Genomic DNA, 21,055 nt, shown 5'->3' with positions numbered 1-21,055 from the left:
TCACGTACTTTACCCTATAAATACCGTGGCCTAATAAAGGAAGGCATCAGACATAGTGGGTCTGATCCTCTCAACCCCATCTTTTGTCTCTCTTATTTTTCCACGCGGGGATGCTCCGTTCTCTCCCTTTGCAGGTGCGACTCTTGCTTGTGCTGGCCGCGGCAGGTGGCGCCCAACGTGGGGCTCGAGATCGACAGCTTCTCCTCGCCACTGCTCATATTAAGTCGAAAAGAGTGAGTATATAAGTATACTAGCGACTATCAAGGAAGGAGCAGTAAGGTATATCGTTGAGAGTATAAATATGGGACAGACGCATAGTCGTCAACTCTTTGTACATATGCTATCTATAATGTTAAAACACCGGGGAATTACTATTTCTAAACCTAAATTAATCAATTTTCTTTCATTTATTGAAGAAGTTTGTCCTTGGTTCCCCAGAGAAGGCACGGTGAGCTTAGAGACGTGGAAAAAGGTAGGGGAACAAATTCGGACTCATTATACTTTACATGGTCCTGAAAAGATTCCTGTAGAAACTTTATCCTTTTGGACACTAATTCGTGATTGCCTGGACTTTGATAATGATGAATTAAGACGTTTAGGAAATTTATTAAAACAGGAAGAAAATCCTCTTCATGTTCCTGATTCGGAGCCCAAGTATGCTGTTCCCAAGGAAATTAAAGGTGACCCTCCGTTTTGTAACTTATCGCGTCCGCCAGAAAATGATGATTCACTTTCCTCCACAGATGAGGCGGAATTAGACGAAGAGGCTGCTAAATACCATCAAGAAGATTGGGGTTTTTTGGCACAAGAAAAAGAGGGCGTCAACATCTAAAGATGATTTGGTTGAATGTTTAAAAAATCTCACTGTTGCTTTGCAGAACTCCGGAATTAAGTTTCCTAGTAACAGTTTAAAATCTCCTTCTGCTCCGCCTCTCCCCCCTGCCTATGCTCCTTCCGTAGTTGCTGGTCTCGATCCCCCTCCGGGGCCTCCTCCTCCTCCATCTGAGATGGTGTCTCCGCTACAAAAGGCATTGAGACAAGCACAACGACTTGGTGAGGTTGTCTCCGATTTTTCCCTTGCTTTTCCTGTCTTTGAAAATAATAACCAGCGTTTCTATGAAGCACTGCCTTTCAAACAATTGAAAGAGTTAAAGGTCTCTTGTTCACAATACGGTCCTACCGCTCCATTCACTATTGCTATGATAGAAAATCTGGGTACTCAGAATCTACCCCCAAATGATTGGAAACAAATAGCTAGAGCTTGTCTTTCAGGGGGAGATTATTTATTATGGAAATCTGAATATTTTGAACAGTGTGCCCACATAGCTGATATTAATCGGCAGCAAGGTATACAAACATCCTATAAAATGTTGATTGGTAAAGGCGCTTTCCAGGCTACTAATACTCAACTTAATTTCTTACCTGGTGCATATGCACAAATATCAAACGCAGCCAGACAGGCATGGAAAAAACTTCCTAGCTCCAGTACTAAGACAAAAGATCTTTCAAAGGTCCGACAGGGACCTGATGAGCCTTATCAGGACTTCGTGGCACGACTCTTAGATACTATAGGTAAGATAATGTCAGATGAAAAGGCTGGGATGATATTAGCAAAACAATTGGCTTTTAAAAACGCTAACTCTGCCTGTCAAGCTGCTTTACGACCTTGTAAAAAGAAGGGAGATCTGTCTGATTTTATTCGTATTTGTGCTGACATTGGACCCTCCTATATGCAAGGCATTGCTATGGCAGCGGCATTACAAGAAAAAAACATTAAAGAGGTACTTTTTCAGCAACAAGCCAATATCTCCTTTTATGGTCTTACTACGCAATATCCTATGTGCTTTTCTTATCAATTACAGCATCCTCACTGTATACAGGTGTCAGCTGATATATCATATCCTCGAGTGACTATTTCTGGCATCGATGAAAAAACCGGGAAAAGATCGCACCGTGACGGGGCGGGACCTCTCGACATTCCGTTTTGTGACAAACATCTAAGCATCCGCATGGGAATAGACACTCCTTGGACTTTATGTCGAGCCCGGGTTGCGTCGGTGTACAACATCAACAATGCCAATACCACCTTTTTATGGGATTGGGCACCTGGGGGAAAGCCTGATTTTCCTAAATATCGAGGACAGCATCCACCCATTCTCTCTGTAAACACTGCTCATATATATCAAACAGAACTGTGGAAACTTTTGGCTGCTTTTGGTCATGGCAATAGTCTATATTTGCAACCCAATATCAGTAGGAGTAAATATGGTAATGTAGGAGTTACGGGGTTTTTATATCCCCGAGCTTGTGTCCCTTACCCATTCATGTTGATACAAGGCCATATGGAAGTAACATTGTCATCAAATATTTATCATTTAAATTGTTCTAATTGCATACTTACTAATTGCATAAGAGGTGTTGCAAAAGGAGAACAAGTTTTAATAGTAAAACAACCTGCTTTTGTAATGTTACCAGTTGAAATAACTGAAGCTTGATATGACGAGACTGCTTTAGAATTGCTACAACGCATTAACATGGCTCTTAACTGCACTAAAAAAAAGTGTGAGCCTGATTGTTCTGGGTATAGTATCCTTAATCACCCTTATAGCAACTGCTGTTACTGCTTCTGTATCTTTAGCACAATCCATTCAAGCTGCTCATACTGTAGATTCCTTGTCATATAATGTTACTAAAGTAATAAAAACACAAGAAGATATAGATAAAAAAATAAAAGATAGATTGTCAGCTTTATATGATGTGGTTAGAGTTCTAGGAAAACAAGTTCAGAGCATTAGCTTTCGCATAAAAATTCAATGTCATGCTAATTATAAATGGATTTGTGTTACAAAAAAGGCTTATAATGCATCTGACTTTCCTTGGGATAAGGTGAAAAAACATCTACAAGGAATTTGGTTTAATACTAATGTCTCTCTAGATTTATTGCAATTACATAATGAAATTCTTGATATTGAAAATTCTCCTAAAGCTACTTTAAATATTGCTGATGCTGTTAACAATTTTGTGCAAAATTTATTTTCTAACTTCCCTAGCTTGCATTCACTGTGGCGAAGCATAATTGCTGTGGGCGCGGTTTTGACTGTTGTGCTTATCGTGATTTGTCTGGCTCCTTGTCTTATTCGTAGTATTGTTAAAGAAGTTTTACATGTCAAAATTCTGATACATAAAAACATGTTGCAACATCGACATCTTATGGAGCTTTTAAAAAAATAAAGAGAGGGGAGATGCGGGGGACGACCCGTGAAGGGTTAAATCCTGGGAGCTGCTCCGCAGGTATGCGGAGCCCTAGGCGTTGTCCTAAGCTCCCTGTCCCGCCACCCTCAAGAATTTTTGTGGCCCTTAAGGCTCCAGGTCGTCTTGCTCCAGGAGGTCTTGTTCTTGCAACATGTCATAAAAGATAGATTACTTATTATACTCTGTACACAATGGTAGGGGTCTGGTGATTGTATTTGGAGATTAAAGAATAAACCTGTACATGTCTCAAGTCACGTACTTTACCCTATAAATACCGTGGTCTAATAAAGGAAGGCATCAGACATAGTGGGTCTGATCCTCTCAACCCCATCTTTTGTCTCTCTCTCTTATTTTTCCACGCGGGGACGCTCCGTTCTCTCCCTTTGCAGGTGCGACTCTTGCTTGTGCTGGCCGCGGCAGTTATTTCTGCACTTGGGAAGAGGTGTCATTTTTCTTATTTTTCCTAGTTTGAGGAAGAGGATTATGAGAAAATTTTATGCAGTGAAATCAAAGAGTAATAGACTTTTAAGACTCAAGGCATGGTAAATGCTATAGAGAAGCTCAAAAGTTGAGAATAGGATCATAGGATTTCACTATAAAGATGTGACAGGCAATTAGGAGGTCACCAGTGATCTTCAAAAGATGAGCATTAGTAGTGGATGTATCATAAGATTAATTGCAATGAATTGAATAAAATGAAAGAGAATAATAATAGATTTGCTCTTTATTTTTAGGAAGATTTAAATCAAATATAACTTTCATTGTAGAGATTTTTGTGTGATCAAACTCCTATCAATTAAAATACCTATTTCAGTTACCCATTCTTATATACAACTTAGTGCTTTAAAAAGTTACTATTATCTCCTATAGCAGAGTTAGTCCACTGGGATACACAGTAGTCCCTGTTTGGAGCCCTCACAGGATTTCCCTGGTGGTGCAGTGGATAGGAGTCTGCCTGCCAATGCAGGGGGTGCAGGTTCGATTCCGGGTCAGGGAGGATTCCACATGCCAGGCACAGTGGCTAGGCCCGTGCCCTAAACTACCAAAGCCCATGCACCTAGAACCTGTGCTCTGAAGCAGAAGAAGCCACAGCAATGAGAAGCCGCCCCCACTTGCGGAGACTAGAGAAAGCCCCCACCAAGCAATGAACACCTAGTGCAGCCAAAGGAGAAAAACAAAGTAATTAATTAAATTATTTTTTTTTTTAAAAAAAAGAGAGAACTCTCATAATTTGCAGCCAGATATCAGATGAGGCTGCATTTCTTTGAAGACATAACTTTGCTGGACATCCAAGATGGATCACTCCCAATAATGCCAATTGGTGTTGACTTCTGGCCATAGACTTGACTGACATCATGGACCAGACCCGTATTCAGGACTTCACTTGATAGCTAACAGTATGGGGATCTCTACAGGGTCCTCCTAAGAGGGAGTGTAACAAAACATCTGGATGGAATTTCAACACTCTTTGTGGTCTGTTCTCAAAAAACATTCAATATCACTTTTGTCACATGTTCTTGATCAGAGTGAGACCAGGATCAGACAGAAAAACACTGGATAAACTTTGAATCTAAACTCTATCATTAGCAACTCCCCTGTGCTTCGAAGTTGGTTTTCAATTAATACTGTTTTGAAGGACATAAAACATTTAGGTTATAATCTTTATGTGTGATTTAATAAGAATTCTTTTTTTTTCCCCCTTTGTATTCAGTCAAGATCCTCTGGAGAAGCAATAGGCTACCCACTCCAGTATTCTTGGGCTTCCCTGGTGATTCAGACAGTGAAAGAATCTGCCTGCAATGAGGGAGACCTGGGTTCTACCCCCTGGTTTGGGAAAATCCCTTGGAGGAGGACATGGCAACCCACTCCAGTATTCTTGCCTGAAGAATCCCCATGGACAGAGGAGCCTGATGGCTACTGTCCATGGGGTCTCAAAAAGTCGCACAAAATTGAGTGACTAAGCACAGCACAACACATACAGTCAAGATACAAAGAGATGACTCATTGGAAAAGACCCTGATGCTGGGAAAGATTGAGGGCAGGAGGAGAAGGGGGCAACAAAGTATTAGATGGTAGGATGGCATCACTGACTCAACGCACATAAGCTTGAGCAAACTTGAGGAGGTAGGGAAGGAAAGGAAAGCCTGGCATGCTGCAGTCTATGGAGTTGCAAAGAGTTGGGCATGACAGAGCAATTGAACACAACAACAATAATATTATATTCTGCAGAGTGGGAGGGGTAAGATACAGGAAATCAAGAACATTCTCCCATTTATACACTTGAGTTCTATTCCCAAGCCTGACCTATCATTGATGATACAATCATGTTCAAGGAAGTTATCAAAAGCCATCAAAAGGAGTGTTGAATTCAATGCCTTTGGCTGGAGAAGAAACAATACAAACATATGAAAAAAAAGAAGGATTTCAAGATTTGTATGGAAATACAAAAAACTTCGAATTGCCAAAGCAATCTTGAGAAAGAAGAATGGAACTGGAGGAATCAACTTGCCTGACTTCAGGCTCTACTACAAAGCCACAGTCATCAAAACAGTATGGTACTGGCACAAAGACAGACATATAGATCAATGGAACAAAATAGAAAGCCCAGAGATAAATCCACACACATATGGACACCTTATCTTTGACAAAGGAGGCAAGAATATACAATGGAGTAAAGACAATCTCCTTAACAGGTGGTGCTGGGAAAACTGGTCAACCACTTGTAAAAGAATGAAACTAGATCACTTTCTAACACCGCACACAAAAATAAACTCAAAATGGATTAAAGATCTAAATGTAAGACCAGAAACTATAAAACTCCTAGAGGAGAATATAGGCAAAACACTCTCAGACATAAATCACATCAGGATCCTCTATGATCCACCTCCCAGAATTCTGGAAATAAAAGCAAAAATAAACAAATGGGATCTAATTAAAATTAAAAGCTTCTGCACAACCAAGGAAAATATAAGCAAGGTGAAAAGACAGCCTTCTGAATGGGAGAAAATAATAGCAAATGAAGCAACTGACAAACAACTAATCTCAAAAATATACAAGCAACTTATGCAGCTCAATTCCAGAAAAATAAATGACCCAATCAAAAATTGGGCCAAAGAACTAAATAGACATTTCTCCAAAGAAGACATACGGATGGCTAACAAACACATGAAAAGATGCTCAACATCACTCATTATTAGAGAAATGCAAATCAAAACTACAATGAGGTACCACTTCACACCAGTCAGAATGGCTGTGATCCAAAAATCTGCAAGCAATAAATGCTGGAGAGGGTGTGGAGAAAAGGGAACCCTCCTACACTGTTGGTGGGAATGCAAACTAGTACAGCCACTATGGAGAACAGTGTGGAGATTCCTTAAAAAATTGCAAATAGAACTACCTTATGACCCAGCAATCCCACTGCTGGGCATACACACTGAGGAAACCAGAATTGAAAGAGACACATGTACCCCAATGTTCATCGCAGCACTGTTTATAATAGCCAGGACATGGAAACAACCTAGATGTCCATCAGCAGATGAATGGATAAGAAAGCAGTGGTACATATACACAATGGAGTATTACTCAGCCGTTAAAAAGAATTCATTTGAATCAGTTCTGATGAGATGGATGAAACTGGAGCCGACTATACAGAGTGAAGTAAGCCAGAAAGAAAAACACCAATACAGTATACTAACACATATATATGGAATTTAGAAAGATGGCAATGACGACCCTGTATGCAAGACAGGAAAAAAGACACAGCTGTGTATAATGGACTTTTGGACTCAGAGGGAGAGGGAGAGGGTGGGATAATTTGGGAGAATGGCATTCTATCATGTATACTATCATGTAAGAATTGAATCGCCAGTCTATGTCTGACACAGGATACAGCATGCTTGGGGCTGGTGCATGGGGATGACCCACAGAGATGTTATGGGGAGGGAGGTGGGAGGGGGGTTCATGTTTGGGAACACATGTAAGAATTAAAGATTTTAAAATTAAAAAAAAAAAAAAGAAAGAAAAAAAGAAGGAATGAGATAGCCTTGTCCATTTCAAGAGGTGATAGACTAATATTAAAATAAACAAAATAGCTAGTGCATAAATTAAGGCTAACTGTGTATTGCAATGTAGTGTTAAAAGGAGTGCTTTATAGCACTTTTTAGCAATTTGGCCTATAGAACATTCTAGTGTATTAAGCACAATATTGAGCTCTTGTTTCGAATACAGAAATTGCTGAGAAAGAGCATGATGGATTTTTTTACACATGCACTCCAGTGCTCAGATTTGCTGAAGCACTGTGCTCCCAGTCAATAGTACCCTTGTAGCTTGTTTGTTTAATTGATTGCAATGCTATGTCAACCATCACGACCAAAGTGTCAAATATTTGCAGACTGGAACACATAGTGTTTGGCACTACTTGGTCCTCCCCTCAATGCTGCTGCAGATGCTGCTGTTTACATATTATATTCAGCCAAACAGAAACCCAAATTTACTTAATTAAAGACAGTTATGTCCGTAGACAGCGTCAAGTCCATCAACGTTGCTGACAATTCTGATTTCAAAGAAAACAAGCACTAGAGTTTCCATCTCAGTTACATTGCTGAGTAATTGTTTTTGATTAATTAGTTTCCATATTAAAAGATTCAATGAAAGGAAGATGTTTAGAAGAAACAAATGTTTGTTCTCTGGATTTGATGATCTCGTCTTAGTACCTCGTTGCACTTCTAAATATTCATCTGCATTTTGCTCCATTTGAACAAAAATATGAAATGGAAAACTGCTGTAGATATGTTGTTGATTTTGCAGCTTTTGTCTGAGAACATCACAAGGGTCCGCATGCTTAACAATTTTCACATTGACTTGAACAAGGACAATAACATCTTAGTGTTTGCATAAATGTCTTGACAGGTGGGATCTTTCAGAGGGCCTCCTGATTAAATGAGCCTAGTGTTCTTGCCTGGAAAATCCCAGGGATGGGGGAGCCTGGTGGGCTGCCATCTATGGGGTCACACAGAGTCGGACATGACTGAAGCGACTTAGCAGCAGCAGCAGTGGTCAGACAAGGGAGCTAGCAGACAGCCCAGAATGCAGCCAGACAGGAGGGCATACAGGTATTACCTAGGGTTCTATATTTTCCCTGTTTCTCCTGCTCTCCACATTGTTAGCACAGAGCCACAAATATGAAGTGGGCCTTCCCTAGAGGGTAAGATGGAATGGAGATTGAGGAGCTGGAAGGAGAATGGCTGATACAACTTTCATAGTGAATTGTCAGGACTTGTGGAGTAGAAGAACGAAATTTTGCACTGAAGCTGCAGCAATCCCATTTTGGTTGAAGAAATATGTTCAAGTAAGTGAATTAATTTTCCCCAAACCACTGAGACTTGTGAAATCCAGCTGCATCAGACTTCAAAGTTCATAACTTTTCCATTCTTCCATGCTAAAAATTTCACTTGCATAGAACTAATAATTACACTTTTATATAAAATATCTACTAAAAAATAACACCATCATATAGTTGATAAAGAACTTTTTTTCTGTTGGTATAGTTTCATCTGCTTTGTGAAACTGACCAATACCTGAATACATTATAAGCTTGGAGGAGAGAAAGAACTGTCTTGATTTACTATATCTAAAATTCATGGGGCCCGGCGAGGTGGCCCCCGAAGTGGCCCTGTAGCGAACCCGCCCACCATTCTGTGGACCAGTCAAGAAATAAAAGCCTCCAGGCCCCTCGGCCCCACCAAAAAAAATAAAATTCATGCACCCAGTTTAATGTGGATAGTGCTTTATAAATACATTTGATCTAAGAACTGTGTAAAGTGAATAATGTGATGACAATATCAAATGCCGTTTTCAATCACATTATGTATGCTAGATTCTGTGTTAAGAGTTTAAATAAACCATCTCTTTTACTTTTGATATGCAATAGTGCCATTTGTTGTTGTTGTACAGATACGGAAATAAGTTCAGAATTTCATTAAAAGTAATGGAGGCTGCTATTAGATACAGATTTTGACATGCTCTAACCCAGAGGTCAGCAAACTATGACCCATAAGCCAAACCCAACCTTCTGCCTGTGAGACAAAAATGATTTTTACAGTTCTTAATAGTTGGAAAAATCAAAAGAAAACTCATCTTTTGTAACTCATGACAATTATATCAAAATTCAACTTCAGCATCCATAAATAAAGCTTTATTGCAACACAAAAAAACCAGTGGAGGCTGGATTTAAAGTTGTGTCTAACTTACTCCCAAACCTGCATGCACACTCTTAGCCACTGCTCTGTCCATCCTTCCCCATCTTTGCTCTGTGAGGGTTAGAGGAGAGGATGCTATCATCATGATATGGAATTTCATCTTTGAAGATCACAGTCCTGCCAGCTCTGATTCTCATGATATTATGAGGGAGCTCTAACAATTTGAGTGATGTTTCACTCTGATACAACAAGACTTCCAGGGATGGGAGAAGAGACTATGGTATTGCTAGGATTACCTAAGCGCTCCGGAGCCACAAATCCATGACGTTTTGGGATAGTGTCGATCATTAACCCTGGTGCTCTGAGTACTAAGCAATTCAAATTTGGGGATCTACTGAAAGTGTCAACTTAAGCCCTGATCATCCCACAGGTAGGCAGCTGATTAATCGTAGAGAGACTGGTGGTACTGGGGAGAATGCATAGGATCCCTTGCCAGCATACGGGACATTCTGTCATATTGAAGCTGTTCTCTTCTATTTTAAAAACTAAAACTCCCTAACTGACTTGGGCATGAACTATGGTGAAGTGAGAAATGCATCAAGTGGTTCAGGAAAACAAAAGTCTGGATCGTAAACCAATTTCTTCTCATCTTTGCAATTTTATCCTTCTAGGGATAAACTCTCTATCCGTAATTCAATAAGCCAGATCATTTTAAAGTTTTTTCAGTTCCAAAATCTTCAATTGAAAAATAAAATTATGATACTTGGGAAAAAAATCTGCAATCTAGTAATGATGATATGAGCTCGAACTTACTGCATCATTTTAGAGAAGAAAAGAGCCAGCCCACCCTTCCCCTAGTCCTCTGACTAGGGAGTATGGTCTGACCAACAGACTCTGCCCTGGAATTTGAACCTCTGGAAAGACACAGCTTTCTATCCAGGGAACTGAGGGAGACCTCTCAAGTAATTCTCCAATTTTGAAATCACACAATACAACACGGGGTCTATAACTGTGATAGTCACTCTTCTGCATCTTCAGAGATCCTGTGCTGAATATTCATGGCGTGGTAGGCTCTCCTTATGAGATTAGAATGTTTCCACCCACCATCAAAGCACATTGAAGATACATTTCTGAAGCCTGTACTTAAGAGGTTCTGACCAGTTTGGGCAAATGTGAATGATAGCCTATCAATCTATTCCCTTAGAAGAGATGGTACTGAACTTGGATCTATATTGTTAATAATGTAACCTTGTTAAAATGCTCTTCATAGACTGCAATATGCAAACCCAAAGTTGAAAGTGACACCAAGCCCAAATATTCTTTCTTAGTGCCCCCCACCTCTCTCTCTTCCTGTGAAATACACACACAAACACACACACACACTTCCCTTTGCAATTGGCAAGCATTCAGGACTCAGCACTCAATGACAATAGCCACATGAAATGTCCTGTCTATTAGAATTTTCTATAGAGCTTTAAATAACTCCAGTGATAGTCAGTTTCTTTTCTTCTTGTTTTTTTTTTTTTTGGTGGCAGCTAAAAAAGCTGCCCTTAGCCTGAACCAATTTATCAGTTTCAAAGGAAAGGATAATAAAACTATCATTTCCAGCCATAGCACCAAGGGTGCTGCTGATACCTTGATATTAAAGTTTATTAAAAGTAGAGCTATCTCTTAGTTTTTGATATCAAAATTGCTTCCAAGTCTTGTTAAGACTCTGCGTTATTCTGGATGGAAGAGAAGGGGGAAAAAAATGAAAGTGACCCCAATGGGGCGTTGAAGTGACTGAGCTATTAAACACTTAGCTATGGGGCTGATTTTGTGGGGTTCTTCAATTTATCACTCATACAACCTGCCAGGAGAAAATTAATTTAAAACTTACTTCTCTTGCAGACCTGCTCAAGATGCTCAAAAGGTGAGAAAGTTTTGCAGAAAGAGAGTCAAAATAATTGTTGACTCCCTAGAGATTTTTCTCGTTTCTACCTTTCCAATAACTTCCAATAAGTACTTCCAATTGTACTTTCTGACATTTTATCAACAGGATTTCTAAATGAGGGCAGCAAGTACATTTATTATTTATTCCTAATGTGGAATTATCCACAGGGAACAGTTTTAACCTAGGCAGAGAAGAGTCAGAGTAAATAATTTTTTCCATCAGTTGACTAAGGTTGAAGAGTTTGGTTTTAATGGGAGGTGATTGTGTGCTATTGGAAAGCACTTTGGAGACAAGTAGACATTTTGTTCATATTCTGGCTCTTCTACTCATGAGCTGTGTGCTGCTGCTGCTGCTAAGTCGCTTCAGTTGTGTCCGACTCTGTGCGACCCCATAGACGGCAGCCCACCAGGCTCCGCCGTCCCTGTAAGCATGTGCAAATTATCCAACACCATTGAGGTTTCTCTTTCATCAATATAATGGAAATATGATGGACCTAGAGATTATCACACTAAGCGAAATAGATCCAACGAAGACAAATATCATGTGATATCACTCATATGTGTTATCTAATGTTAAGAACTGACACATGTGAACTCATTTACAAGACAAAAACAAACTTACAGATATCAAAAACAAACTTATGGTTACCAAAAGGATGGTGGGGAGGGATAAATCAGGAGCTTGGCATTAACATACAGACACTACTATACATAAGATAGATAGGCAACAAGGATCTCACAAAACTCTGCTTAATATTCTGTGATATCCTAGATGAGGAAAGAGTGAAAAAAAAATATATGTATAAATGAATCGCTTTGCTGTACACCTGAAACTAACACAACATTGTAAATCAACTATGTTTCAATGAAATTTGACAAAATAAAATAAAATGGAAATACTAATACTCACAGATAGGACTGTAGAAAGAATGCTCAAACATTTGCCATAAGAATCCCTTTTATTGATATTATTATTATTTTAAAATCATATTCTGTCTACTTGATGATCTTTACTATTTTAAGGTTGGGCATAACTTATAAAGATTTTTGAATTATGTTTAAAGGAGATACTTTTGGGAACTCACGGCATTTGTTTAAAATGCTTGTGCAACAGCTGAGAAAGTGTGCCAATCCCCTTCCGTACACTACTGCATTTATTGGATCAGTTCTTCTGTGGCAGAATAAACTTTGATTCCTTACCCTGAATGTTATATTTTCCCCCTTCAACTGCCCACATTCTGGCTGCACAACATGGGCTGATGTCAACCTGAGAAGAAAAACTGTCAGATCAATGCTGAGCAATAAAGATGCTAAACTCAGAGTTTCTAGATTTAAGAGCTACAGATTAAGGCATGCAGGAGAAAGAAAAGCTTCAGATGTTATAGCAAGTCATTTCCTTCTCTGTCCCTTCCAACAGCCCCCTGGACATGAAGAAGAATTCTTCCAGCAAAGAAAGAGACAGCTAAACCTGAGGGATGTGAAACTCTTACCAAAAGGTCTGTCTTTGTGTTCTCCAAGCTTCTCCAACAAGGGCTAAGCGGGGAGATGAAGATGGATTGTTGATGAAAGCTTTTGTTGACCTTTCCTCTGAAGCTGGGGCAAATGAGAAAAGAGAAAAACTCAGCTACAATGATCAGTTCTAGAAATATAAGAAATAGCCATAAGAGATATGAGAGGCAAAGGACTCCCACTCAGAACTGTGAGTTACCTGCAGCACCCAAGTAGCACAGGGTAGCATTCAGAATTTTCTGTAAACTCAGAGGGGAGTGCAGATGACTGTTGGAGGGACGGGAAGGGAAGAGAAGAGATAGAGATGGAGCCAGAGATAGAGAGGTGGGGGGGGGGCAAAGAGCAGTTTAGAGTTTTCTTATAGGGAAAAAGGGACATGCTTCTGGACCATGTGACATGCACATTCCTCCCTGGGGATTATAAGCATCCTGTCTCCCTGGCTCCATCTTGGAAGATTTTTAGCCTCAGGTAACTGTCCAGTTACCACTCAAGGATACCCATACACTACTGGACCAACTACCAGATACAGTGAGATTTATCTTGAGTAGAAATCTTAGAAATAAGCAGCAGAAAACTTTTTTCAATGTAATGACTGGCTACTTTCCGAAATACATGGCTCTAGTAGTTTAAGCCTTCCTACATCCCCCTCTACTTATAAGTCCTAAAACCATCAAAGAAGAGGCAGACAGAGAAAAAAATATATATCACAAGAGAGGCACTAAGTTAAGATTATTTAAAAAATACAAATCACAGGACTTGAATTCAAAAGAAAGTGTAACTAGAATTTACCACAAAATAATCATAATAAATATAACTGCAAACACAGCCAGGACCACAAGAGCAAACACTGATATGGTGATACTATGTTTTGCTATATGCCAGACACTCCTCTGAGTCCTTTATACAGATTAACATGTATTATTCACAACTGCCTTACAACTTAGTTTATCGGTTAGGGTTGCCCTGGTGGCTTCGATGGCAAAGAATCTGCCTGCAATGCAGGAGACCTGAGTTCAATCCCTGGGTCCAGAAGATTGCCCTGGAGAAGGGAATGGCAACCCACTCCAGTATTCTCGCCTGGAGAATTCTGTGGACAGAGGAGCCTGGTGGGCTACAGTCCAGTCCATGGGGTTTATCTTGAGTGGAAATCTCAAGTGACTAACACTGTAACTTACTCTTATTGTCTTCACTTTGCTAATGGGAAAACAGAGGCGTTAATGTAACTTGCACAGAGTGACGCAGATGCAAGTGGCAGAGTACCAAGTCTGAGCCCCAGTCTACTTCCCTAAACACAATACAACTGCTTTATACATAAAAGAAATATTATTGCACTGCTCCCAGTTCTGTGACTTCCACACTTATATGTACTTGCCCAGAGCTATCCCCATGATGACAGCGACAAAATCCAAATTTAGGTCCCTGCCAGAAGTTGAGACTCAACACGATATGAGGAAAATAATAATTAAAAGACCTTTCTAATTGGAGACTAGTAGAAAGCAACATCTGTATGAGTGTTGGTGATGGTAACGTCTCCTAGATCCTATTTTCTCATTTGATTTTTAGAGCTGGATAATAAATGATTTGCTATCGTGAAGTGTTTCTATCAAGCTTTCTAAGTTAAAACTATTGTTTCCTGCCGTGTGAGCCTTTGGGAAGACAGTTACTGATAGGTAAGCTTGTCCGGTTATTATTTTTACAGAAAAAAGTTAGAAGGTTATAGAAACATATATACACCACAGTTCAGTCACTCTATTGTGTCCGACTCTTTGCGACACTATGAACCGCAGCACGCCAGACCTCCCTGTCCATCAACAACTCCCGGAGTCCACCCAAACCCATGTCCATTGTGTCGGTGATGCCATCCAACCATCTCATCCTCTGTCGTCCCCTTCTCCTCCTGCCCCCAATCTTTCCCAGCATCAGGGTGTTTTCCAATGAGTCAGCTCTCCGTATCAGGTGGCCAAAGTATCTGAGTTTCAGCTTCAACATCACTCCCTTCAATGAACACCCAGGACTAATCTCCTTTAGGATGGACTGGTTGGATCTCCTTGCAGTCCAAGGCACTCTCAAGAGTCTTCTCCAACACCACAGTTCAAAAGCATCAATTCTTCTGCACTCAACTTTCTTTATAGTCCAACTCTCACATCCATACATGACTACTGGAAAAACCATAGCCTTGACTAGATGGACCTTTGTTGGCAAAGTAATGTCTCTGCTTTTTAATATGCTGTCTAGTTTCTCTCTTTCCTAATCATGCCTTATTTAAAAATATATTTCAAAATTCTTTTCAGACTCCTGTCCTGGAAAAAGTGTTTGCCTCCCCCCCCCACCTTTTTTTTTAAATTTCTTTACTTTTTCTCAGTTGTGTAAGCTGGAGGGGAGGATTTGGTTAAGAAAAAAGTGTTAAGAGTCTTGCTGTGTGTTCCATTGTAGAGTAAACAGCCCCAGTCATTTATTCCAGGCAGATCAAACCATGGCCACATTATTACTTATTGTTTAGCTGCCTGGGTTTAGGAGGAAATTACCCAGCTACCCAGGGACCCAGGGTTTTAGCTTCAGATCCAGCTGTGCTCATAACACAAGGCACAATGCTTAGTGGCATTGTCAGCCATTTAACATAAAAAGAACATGCTGTAATCAAGTGAGGAGTGTTAAACTGTGTCACACTTGGGTCCCATTTCAGGGAGCCTAGGGGACCTGCTATTGATTTTTAAAGGGAGAAGAAAACACAGAAAATGCTCCCAAATGGAAAAGGGTAAGCTTCCTCTATAACACTTTTTTCCTAAAAATATTATTTTTTTCAGCTTCAACTTGTCAACATGTCCTCATTTTGAGAAAGTTGTCCTGATGGCTTTTCATATAATTTACTATCAGATTCCTAGTTTTTTGTCCATGTTATCAGCAACCAGGGAAAGTCAGAAGCCCCCAAAGGCAATAGTTAAGCCGTCTTGGGTGACACCTTGAGAATGGTATCTAGTTCTTAGCAAGAATAATGTTACCTGCCACCTAAATAAATGCTAAGGTTTAGTGTGTGGAAATAATAAAGCCAGAGAGATGAAGTGGATTCTAGATACATTAAATCTGGAATAGCTTCAAGTAACAGCCTTCAGCAATAAAGTGAAACTTCCATCCTGTATTCATAATGTCAGTGTGGTTGTGGAAATATAACTTTAAAATGTAAGCACCCAAGGTTGTCTTCTCAAAAGAATCTCTTCAGACATTATTTTAAGCCCCTTTTAACATGGAAGCATGGTGTCATCAATCGGGGGCCCTTGAGTGTAGACAGTAAGAATTCTGGTTCACATCCTCATGTTAGAGAGATTTCTCTTGAATTATTTAGAACCAAAGGTATTTCTACATGGACAAGTACTCACTCCAAGAGGAGTGAATTATCATGGAAAAACTGGACCCAGAGAGAAAGGGGACATGGAGAGTTGTCCCATCTTTTTCAATTGTGGGCCAGGAGGCCAAGGGTTGGTGTTGGAAGGAGACAGTTACATGGTTGGACACAGAATCAAAAATAGTCATGCTCAAGTACAAAATCCACTACAGGCTCTAGAAGTGAAATTAAAAGATAAATAACCACCAAGTATGCCTCTCTTCGATCCTGTGAAGAATTAGCAATTTTATTTGATCTATTTGGAAATCTCAAATCGGATTGAGATTTGAGAACTCTCAGAAGTTCTTGAGAGTTCCCTGGTGGTCCGGTGGGTCAAACTTGGTACCTCCATTGTAGGGGACCCAGGTTTGATCCCTGGCTGGGAAACTAAGATCCTATAAATGGCATGGCCATTAAAAGTCCTCTTATCCAGCACTCATCATTTAGCCTCACTGAGCCTGTTTCCTTTCCTTTACACTGGAGCTAGTGAGATATTGTCTAATTTATAACTTCCTCATGAGGATCAAAAGGGGATAATGCATGTTAAACTGTACTACAAACTATGAAGAAGTCTATAAATGTCACATGGTAATTAGGAAGTGAAAAGGTTGTGAAAAAATAAGCAGGTGCTTGAATGTAAGCTTCATAACTTCAAGGACATTTGTTCATTGACTCATTCTCATATCTAGAAAACAGTCAGGCACAGGGTACGTGCTTAATAATAAGTGTTGAGTGAGAAGATAAATAATTGTCTCACTTCTCTCTGGATGGGGAAAGATTCTCCATTTGTTTTTGAAAGTCTTGTCAAAAAGTACACTGCCTTTGCCAGCAGTGGACAACCTTGGTAAATTTCTTTCTTTTCTTTTTTTTTTTAAGTAAAATGAGAATGTTATCTTATTCCTATCCCAAGGGGAGAAAATACATTATCTTATTTGATCTCTTTCTGTGTTGAAAGCTGCAAAAACTGTGTGTATGCGTGCGTGTGTGCATGTGTGTGTATTCATACACACATGAAGACCTCAAGCAAGGCCAATAGAAATGCTAGTAAAAAGTCAAAATTTGAACCTTCTGCACCAACACTACCCTTATTCATGAATTTTAGCTCGCTATCAGAATGCACAATTGACAATGACCTTGGTATTTAGGGGCTTCCCAGGTGGCTCAGTGGTAAAGAAAGCACTTGCCAGTGCAGGAGACGCAGATTCTATCCCTGGACGCAGAAGATCCCCTGGAGAAGGAAACAGCAACCCACTCCAGTATTTTTGCCTGGGAAATTCCATGGGCAGAGGAATCTGGTCGGCTACAGTCCATGGGGTCGCAAAGAATTGGACATGACTGAGCATACGCATTCACTTGGTATTTATGAGAAGAACCTGGAAAACTGTTGACCTGTCCACACACACACATATACCAGTTCTGGTCTTTATTTTAAAACGTGACCTTATAATAACTATTAGGAAAAAAATACAAGCTTTAAGGGTGGAAATGTCAAACCACTTCATCATGTTTTGGATGGTTTTCCCATTTCTTACTATCTTTCAGAAATAAAAATTCAATGCTGTGGTAGGAGCTCTGTCTTTATAATGGCAACTAAGCTTGCACAGTACTGGTTATCTAGCAACACAGTCCACCAGACAGTGGCAAATAGAATTTGTGATAATTTTGATTAGAACTGGACTAAATTTTATCTTTATTCTAGCAATAGAGAGTTTCCTAAATAATTCATGGTATAAGTAAGTGTGCTGGAACAATATTTAAAATACTTCAAAGAAACAATTGATTTCAAGAGCCCTCTAGCGCTTGAGAAGTATCATTTATAAACAATTAATCAGCATACTACTTATAAATTATCCTTATGTGAGTGTTAATAAACAAGGTGCCTAAAGATCTCTATCTGTCAATCCTAAAGGAAATCAGTCCTGAATATTTATTGGAACGACCAATGTTAAAGCTGAAACTCCAATACTTGGGCCAACTGATGCAAAGAACTAACTCATTGGAAAAGACCCTGATGCTGGGCAAGATTAAAGGCAGGAGGAGAAGGGGATGACAGAGGATGAGGTGGTTGAATGGCATCACCGACTCGATGGACATATGCTTGAGCAAACTCCAGGAAACGGTGAAGGACAGGGCAGCCTGGCATGCTGCAGTCCATGGGGTCACAAAGAGTTGGACACGGCTGAGCAACTGAACTGAACTGAAAGACCTCTAGTAGGAAGCAATTTGCCACTCCATTGCCAGCTACTGTATGTCTTTGAAAGCTACAAAGCTGCCTTGACAGAATTCTACAGTGCAGCTTTTAAAAAATGTTCTGCATATTCAAATTGGAATCTTCCCCCTCCACACACATCTAGCCACATATACTCTGAGATTTTACTATAATAATAGTGAGATTTTACCATATTTTCTTCCCATTCAGAGAAGAAAACTCAATGTTGATTATGACTTCTTCGTCTGCGAGAATGAAGGATAGGGGGTCCCCACTATCTGCACTGGACTCTGCTCCCGGTCCTTCTTATACAACTTCCCTAAAATAAGCACCGTGGGAGCCTCTCCCACTGGCCCTGCCTTGTATCACTGGAAGAATAACTCTTTAGTCTCTCACCAGGGTTTTGGCAAAGAGCAGAGATCACTGAGTCCAGATTTCCCTGGGGAATAGTTCAAATTGCTTGTCCACTTGAATGATGGTCCTGGTGAAATGTCTAATTGATTAAACTGCCTGGTGTTTATTATTCTAATTGTCCTGAAGAAAGTCTGGATGATTCTCCATTAACCCACAATGAAACTCTGGGGGAGTATTTCCACAGCTCTTCAGAGCCTGTGAACCTAAAAGCAATTGGGCATATAAATTTAGAGAGTCTTATTTGTTATGCCAGCTTTAAGCAGAGGAAAAGAATGACCATATTCATACTATGTCAACATTCCTTTCAAATAACATGCACAAATGATGCTAAACATCTTAGAGTCCTTAGAGGGAGATCATGGACAGACACCATGGTACACACATGAGCCGCTGTACTGCTCACATTTGATGGCAAACAGCCACGTATGGCTGCTCTAGCATGTGTATCTTTATTCATAGTGGCAGATGAGACAGAAAATACATCTAGCCATGAAAATAATATGCTGGTTCATTTTTAGTATGGGTTTCTGCTCTCTACCTTTAGTTGGTTGATATTAATAACACTCTGCTCAGTGTTTTGTGGGGCTTCTCTGGTGGCTTAGTGGTGAAATAATATGCCTGCCAACACAGGAGACACACGTTCAATCCCTGAGTTAGGAAGATCCACGGAAAAGGAAATGGCAACACACTCCCGTGTCCTTGCCTGGGAAATTCCATGGACAGAGGAGCTTGGTGGGCTGTACTCCATGGCAACACAAAAGAGCAAGACACAGCTTGGTGACTAAACAATAACAGCAGTTACGTGGCAGTCTGGATGGAAGGGAGTCTGGGGGAGAATGGATACATGTACTTATGTATGGTGGAGTCCCTTTGTTCTTCATCGGAAACTACACTATACTGTTAATCAGCTATACTCCAATATAAAATAAAATATTTTATTAAAAGCCAAAAATGAATAACAATACAGTGCAAACTGGGGTTGAAGAGCAAGGAAGGAACATTGCAGAAGTGAGCATGGGAATGTTTTCAATACATGAGGACATGCTAAAAAAATGATAGAATAGACTAGTAATGGTGTTAGTGAGATGAGCAGGAGGGAAAGTCTGTGCGAGAATAACCACAAAGCTGAAGAGAGAGACAAGGATTGAGATCAAGAGGGGAACTAGGCATTGGAAACAATTTGCCATGGTTGAATCCAGCTTAACTCTGCTTTGTAACTATGATGTGATTGTCGTTGCATTTTTATTTGATCCACAGCTTGCATTTGGCTCTCACCTGGGAAGGCCTTAAACACTTGTGACCTTTGATGATACACTCCCCTGGGTACCCTTTCCCCTCCCTCCCTGAGAGCATGCAAGCATGCGAGCACGCGGTAGCAGACTCATAGCTTCACTGCAGGGAGAGTTATACAGACACAGAGCATCTCAATTCTTAGAGCCACGGATACTGATTAACGAGCCTGAAATGGTCTCGTTCTCCAGACATAATTGTGAGTGAATCAGAGCAAGCTGGGCATTTCATGTGATGAAATCTGCTTGTTATAGCAGACACTTCTTATACTTCTGGGTTTCTGGTTGAGAGAGCTTCAGAAAGTGTCTACAATAAACAGGAGAACATTAAAGTCTAAAATAATCTAATCTCATTTCATGTGAAACCTGAAGATTTCTTGCAGAAAGATGACGGTTGTCTCAGCTCTGATACATACTAAGTACGAAATAACTCCTTTAGTATGAGAAAATTGATGAGGTTTGGGATGGCACAGTGTCTCTAAGGTAGGAAAACAGCTATAATCAAATCTATGGAAAGATTTTTCAAGATGCTGGCTTGCTTGAACTTTTTAGTTCTTTGGAGTCAATTTAGTTTATAAATTGATAACTATGCATTGTGTTACTTTGTGGTCATTCCAAAAAGGTCAGTTGACCTCATTAAAAGTCTTATGCACTTTATTGCTGTTTTATTTCAAATGTTTCATGACATCTTTGGAAAATATGCACTCCGGGATCCTAAAATTGTATACCGGAAAGGATATTAATTTTGAAGGTAATCTTGAAGGTGGATTCATACAAGTCTGACTCTGGATTGATAACAAAGTCAGCTTTGTAGTGTTACATGAATGGTTCATGTAATGACAGCCATAGTCCTTTGTACAGAGCCAAAGATTTC

General features: G+C 39.9%; 1 protein-coding gene across 1 annotated transcript; it reads left to right on the top strand.

The window, feature by feature from the left end:
• Nucleotides 1-301: 301 nt before the first annotated feature.
• On the top strand, nt 302-3,262 carry LOC138078054 (uncharacterized). Its single transcript, XM_068970530.1, is given in 4 exon segments — nt 302-811; nt 813-2,540; nt 2,542-3,222; nt 3,224-3,262. Coding segments are annotated over 4 exon segments (2,958 nt in total).
• Nucleotides 3,263-21,055: the final 17,793 nt, after the last annotated feature.

This window comes from Capricornis sumatraensis, chromosome 4 (genome assembly GCF_032405125.1).
Source record: "Capricornis sumatraensis isolate serow.1 chromosome 4, serow.2, whole genome shotgun sequence".
NCBI classification, from domain to species: Eukaryota; Metazoa; Chordata; class Mammalia; order Artiodactyla; family Bovidae; genus Capricornis; species Capricornis sumatraensis.
Note: the sequence above shows the minus strand (reverse complement) of the source record. Positions and strands in the feature narration are given on the sequence as shown.